The 6,134-nt window shown below is 38.4% G+C and overlaps 1 protein-coding gene across 1 annotated transcript; it reads left to right on the top strand.

Moving 5' to 3' along the window:
• Positions 1 to 665: 665 nt before the first annotated feature.
• LOC116309823 (transmembrane protein 229A) lies at positions 666 to 4,654 on the top strand. Its single transcript, XM_039600687.1, has one exon. It carries the CDS (start codon positions 752 to 754, stop codon positions 1,814 to 1,816), a length of 1,065 nt encoding a protein of 354 aa, XP_039456621.1. The 5' UTR covers positions 666 to 751; the 3' UTR covers positions 1,817 to 4,654.
• The last annotated feature ends 1,480 nt before the right edge of the window (positions 4,655 to 6,134 follow it).

Here is a 6,134-nt window from a genome sequence, read left to right on the forward strand (position 1 = left end):
TGCCTTATAGACTGTATTTCTATGTATGTTTGTACGTGTTTTAATAAATGTCTGGAATCTTTTCCCATTTTCCTTGCAAAATATTGGAAAATGTGGGTTCTTCATGACATTTTCAGTGTTGCATTGTAGTGAATATGAATGTACACCTGTGCATTTTTTCACACATCTTTTAAACAGTTTGTAAATTAAAGCAACCAATGCATTCCTTTTCAAATATAGGCCTGCTGTGACATATTTTCATAAGTGGGTACATGCTTTATTTGTGTAGTAACAACAGAGAGAACACACATCGAGGACATACATCCCACCACTGGCTTCATTCTGGTCTGTAATTCAGCTGTCATTTATGTACTATGCAGAAAAATATCGCTGTGCCCACAAAGGAAGGGGGAAGACTGGCGGGTAATTAACATGTATAAACAATGTAATTTCAAAGTTGGATTTGCAAATGCCTTATCAGGAAGGAAATCCGCTAAACAAATTAGTTAAACCTCAAGTACAGCCCGCGGAAAGGGCGTCTTGATGAGAAACAGTAAGCGTAAACAGCACATTTATGGTACGCAGGAAAACTAAAAGCCTGTCAAAGTGTACTCAGAAAACTGTTTCTTCTGGGGCGCACGTGAACGCAGCATTCCGTACTCTTGCAGGAGATGCTGTTAGTCGCAGCTCGCTCACTGCGCGTCTGCAGCACAACATAAAAGAAAACAATGCACAGGAAGAGGACAGCTGGAGCTCTCCACACAGAGTGATCATGGCCGGTCGGTGGCGAGACGGTGCTCCCGTGTGTTCGGGAGAGCAGGACGGTGGCCTCAAACTGGCACGAAAGCTCCGCCAGCAACAAGAACCGGGCTCAGACACCGGGGACGCGACGGAGCCGCCGCGGGGACTGCCGCGATGGATGCGGCTTTACTTCTACGGGATGCACGGCGTGACTCTGGATGTCCTGCTGTCATCCTTACAGGGGCTTTTGCACTCTCGGGACCCTAAGCTGATGGGCTTTTCCTCTCCGTATCTTTGCATCATGCATTCGCTGACCCATTTTGCGCTGGAAAAGATCTACTCACAGAAGAGGTGCTTCCGAGGTCGGCCTGTGGTGTTTCATCTTGTTTTCTACCCGTCCATCTACATCGGACTGCAGATTCTGATCGGGAACATTAACACTTTGGCCGAGCAAGTGAGGGTGGTTTCTGGGACTCAGCTGGTAGTGCATTACATCCTGGCTCTCTACTTCTCTCAGGTGTTCCACAGAGAGCTGTCACATCTACAGTATCGCACATCATTCTCCGCCGACCCCCAGCTGGAGGGCAGACCTCCGCACGGTCTTCCCGGCTTTGCGCGCTTCTTATTCTTCGGGATGCACGGCTTTCTGGACGAGGTCCTTTTCACCTCTCTGTTCAACCTGGTGGAGAAGTCTGACAGGACCCTCAGCGGTCACACGTCCCTGTGGTCTTTCCTGATGTACGGGAGCTGCAGCTTCGTGGTGGAGAAGCTCTACCTTTACCTGCACTTCAGCCTGGGCTGGGGGACCTGGCGACGACTCCCCATCTACATCTGCTTCATCTACACGTGGGAATTCTCGTGGGGTCTGGTCTTGAGGCAGTTTAACGCTTGCTCGTGGGATTACTCCCACTATCCTCACAACTTCATGGGACTTATCACCCTGCTCTACCTGCCCGGGTGGATCTGCTTGAGTCTGTATCAGGACGTGCTGTCCAATGTCCTGCTGAGAATCAAGTGCACCAAAGATGTGCATGATTTAAGTGAAGAGAATGGAGACGTCAATGGACAACTGGAGCCAAAGAAAAAGCAACTTTAATTCTAATTTTGATGGTTGCAAACTAATATTTAAGTGAGGAAGAAATAAAACCTTCTAATTTAATAAGGGACATCTATTTATTACCAGGCGAGTAAACAACAAAAATCTGAGTCTATGTTACACCTTCTAAAAATGAACATTTGTCCATATATCAAAATATTGGTAGCACTTTATAATACAGTCCACGATCAAGGGTGTAATAGACTTAAATGGAAATAACATGTAGACAAACTTGAATAAGAAGGTAATAATTCAACTTTTTTTTTACAGGAAAGCAGAAAAATGTTTTTAAGTACTGCATTTGTAATTTAAATAGTGCACAACATCTGGGTATTTTACATGAAATGAGATATAAATCAATAATTTTAAGTAGTGTATTGTTTCCATGTATTTTAGTGAACAAAAAAAGATCCGAATTTTATACTATAATTATGCTCTACTTTTTATATTTATATTGTGAATTGCATTGGTGTGCATCAGAGTATAAGTGGGCGGATCGATCCAAATACTGATAGACATAGTATTGGTATTGGTGTTGGACTGATACTAGTGTGATAGGATTGATATTTTGTTTCTAGGTTGGACTCCAAGAAAAAGTAAACACCAGCTCGATTACTCTATTGTTAAAAGATCACATGGGCCAACTGTGTGGCCTGCAGTATTTGCAACTTTTAGTTTTTTCATCTAAGTGGGAAAGGTACTCTTACTTTTATAGCTAATATAAGTGACAATTGAATATAATCCAGAAAAAAATGCAAAAAGTACAGCATAGTTACAGTACAGGATGGTTAAACTCAGAGAAAAATAAAATACCTGGACATAACAGACTACTTAAAATTATAATTATTTCTTCTTTCCTGTAAAAACTTGACTTATTAGCTCTAATTCTAGTTTATCTACTGCTAAGTACTTATGGGTAAATAATAGGTTAAGGAAGTGGTGCATTATTTAAAATTACTTGTATTATCATTTGTGCATGTACCACTATCATTATGCAGTACCTAAAATTATATACAGTATAATAATTTGTTCTTCCCTGTAAAAACTTGGATTATTACCCCTAATTCTAATGGGTCTACTGCTAATTATTTCTAGATTAATATAATAACATTGTCATTTCAGATAAAATACATGGGCATACCATTTCAAATTCTAGAGTTATTGATCTCTTAGCTGGGGTCTGTATTATAAAATACTATCAATTTTTTAATATGTTTAATTTTCTTCAGGCAGGTGAAGATGGGTGTGTTAAACAAGATTTTCTGTGGAGGTAATAACTTCTGGAAGTTACGAGTCGAGGTTTCGCAAGGCTGTGGACCCTTGTTACCTGTCCTTTTATTCTGCTCTGCCTGATATTTTACGGTACAGCAAGGAATTCAAAACTTTGGACCCCAACTGTGTAAATTCAGTTACTGCCGTTTTTATCCATTTAATGAAAAATACAGTTGTAACATGAACAAATTTTACATGTCCTCATGACTTTGAAAGTGTGAAGATTCAGTTTTGTATGGATTGCAGTGACTGATTTCCTGTTCTTCACATATGGCCGATGTGTTTTGGATTTGATCGCTTACGTTATTCACATATACATCAGCATGCTTTAAGTGTCCTATCTGCATGCTAAAATACCAGTAAAGCTTTCTTTTATTCACTAAATCACATGTATCGTCAACTAATATTCCAAAGTCAGTATTTTTAAGATAGAGTCATCTGTTAATTGCGCACCTTTTTATTCTATTCCTTAACATTTCAAAACAAACTGCTTCCACTCAGCTTGTTAACATGATCACAGAGCAACGCATGGCAATTCTTAGAGTAGATATAAACCCAGTGATATATGTAGCAAAGGAATCCGTAGCTAAATGATTATGAGGAGACAAGATGTTGCAGTTTCTTTTTCATGACCCAAACACTGATTTGCTCGAGTGCCTTCCTGTGCAAACTGAGTCCAAGCGACACAAACAAAACTCAGCTTTTTATCTGCAAGTGCTACAATTGTGGGTCGCAGGTAGTGCCTGACTGAAAATGGATTTTGGGGGCCAAAATATGTGACTTAGTGATATATGGGTTAATATAATATTGATATAATATAGGCCATACTGGTTCACCAACATACTGTAGCAGTCAGTCACCTATATGTATCATCTGTATCATCTATATTATCTAGATATTAACCTCCTATGCTGCCTCATTAGAAGTAATATGCTTCAATGAACTGCAAAGAAATGATTCTGCTCTATGAACTTAAAATATTTTGAACAACATTAAAATATTAGAATCAGTCACTGTGGACTTAGAATTAGAAACATGATGATCTTCTCTGGGACTGATCTGTTTAGGGGACAAATTACTTTTTGTCTATACAAATTTAGAAGCATACTTTGCACAGATGCTTTATTTTATTATTTAGTTTATTAACAAAGATTCATATTATTATTATTATTTTTTAGTTTCAAAACCCTGTGAAATTCTATTGATATAATTAGCACTGAGAGCTGAACTGAACCCTACTCAGCCTAATACTTTGGCTACTGTTTTTTTTTTCTTGTTTAACCTGGCAGCTACACTGGTGTTCTTAAACATTTACACTCTGTCCCACATGAATAACTTTGTACAACTTACAGTTTTTTTCCATGACAGAATAACTGTATTTTAATCAGACTTAACTTTCATGTTTGGTTGTGCACTTTTTAAACATTTAAAAAAAATGACCAAACTACTTTTAGAAAAGGTATAAAAAAAGAGTTTGAAAGAAATTGCACAATAATTAAAAAAGATCTCTAACTTGCAATGGCATGTACTGTATGACTTAGAATTTTAAATAAAAATACAATTTTCCTGTGACGCAGCTGGTATTCCTTCATTTCTTTAACATTTGCATTATTCAGCAGAGACACAATTACATCATATCTATGGAAATATTTACTTCCTGTTGGAGAGTCAAGGTTAAAAGTTAAAAGCAGTCCAGGCGTAAAGTGAAAATGTAAATCAAACCCTTATACAGAGATTTTACCCTGTGGAGGATGAATTCAGCATGCGGTTTCTTTTTATTTACTGACTTGGTGTTTGCATTCTGCTAAAAGGCCAGGAACAAAAAAGGTCTGCCAGACGCTGGTGACTATAGGAAATACTTGTAGTTTTCCATACCACAAGCTTGAACAAGTCTCAGCAGGTCCAGGCACAAAAGCAACAGAATCAAGGTAATCTTGGTTTTATGGCTGCAAATCATTTTCTTTAGTGCATAAGGTAACAGTTCCTGGTACAACCTGATAATATGTGTGTTATCTATAATTACTGCTTTCTGGTTGAGTTAGCACTGATATAAATCAAATAAGACAGAGGAGATTGCAAAAAGCCTTGTAACTGATTTAAAATTTGAGTTATGTGATGCTGTTTTTGTATGTATGGTTGTGTTCACTCTCTCACTCCCTCTCTTTCTGTCCGTGACACCATGGAGATCATTGTGACATAAGCAAATACGAACATTTAGACATCACACACACCACCCAGAGGACTCTGAGTGAATACACCAGTGACCTACAATATTTACTGTAAACCACAATGGGAGCAACATACACCAAGCCTCATTAACACATTCAATCAGAAGTGATCTGTGACTGTTGTGTATAAAAATGAACATGCATTTTCAACATATTTTTTGGCATCTAATACAAGGAAGTGAAACTGAACAGTTGGCTTGATTATTATGGCGACTTCCTTTCTAACACCTGAATAATAAAACATTATAATATGGTCCTTAAAACTCTACTAGACCAGCGGGAAATTCCATTAATTGATATTTCTCTAATAGTCGCCACATTATATATCTGTTTATGTCCTCATTAATCCAAATGTCTAATCCGACAATCACATGGCAGCAGCTCAGTACATTCAGACAAGTAGACATGGTGAAAGTGAGTTTAAACTGACCGTCAGAATGGGGAAGAAAGATGAATTAAGTGACTCTTTGAATGTAAGCTGTTTGTTGGTGCCACAAAGTTTGGTCTGTTTCCAAAACTAGTAATCTACTGGGATTTTCCCACAGAAACAAGTCTAGGGTTGAGAATAGTCTGAAAAAGAGAAAACATCCAGTTAGCCCAATTCTCTGGGTGAAAGTGACTTGTTGATGTCAGAGGTCAGAGGAAATGGCAAGATTGCTTTGAGCTCATAGGAAGGCAACAATAACTCAAATAACCACTTGTTAAAACCAAGCCATGCAGAAGAGCATCTTGAACGCTAAGAACAGGAAATTGAGGCTACATTTTGCATGGATTCACCAAAATTACTTGTTCTAATGAGCTTCGATTTCTGCTGCAAC

The sequence above is a fragment of the Oreochromis aureus genome, linkage group 17 (genome assembly GCF_013358895.1).
Source record: "Oreochromis aureus strain Israel breed Guangdong linkage group 17, ZZ_aureus, whole genome shotgun sequence".
Lineage (NCBI taxonomy): Eukaryota > Metazoa > Chordata > Actinopteri > Cichliformes > Cichlidae > Oreochromis > Oreochromis aureus.

Excerpts from the sequence above, each read along its gene's own strand:
- LOC116309823 (XM_039600687.1), top strand. The coding sequence starts at position 752 with ATGGCCGGTCGGTGGCGAGACGGTGCTCCCGTGTGTTCGGGAGAGCAG.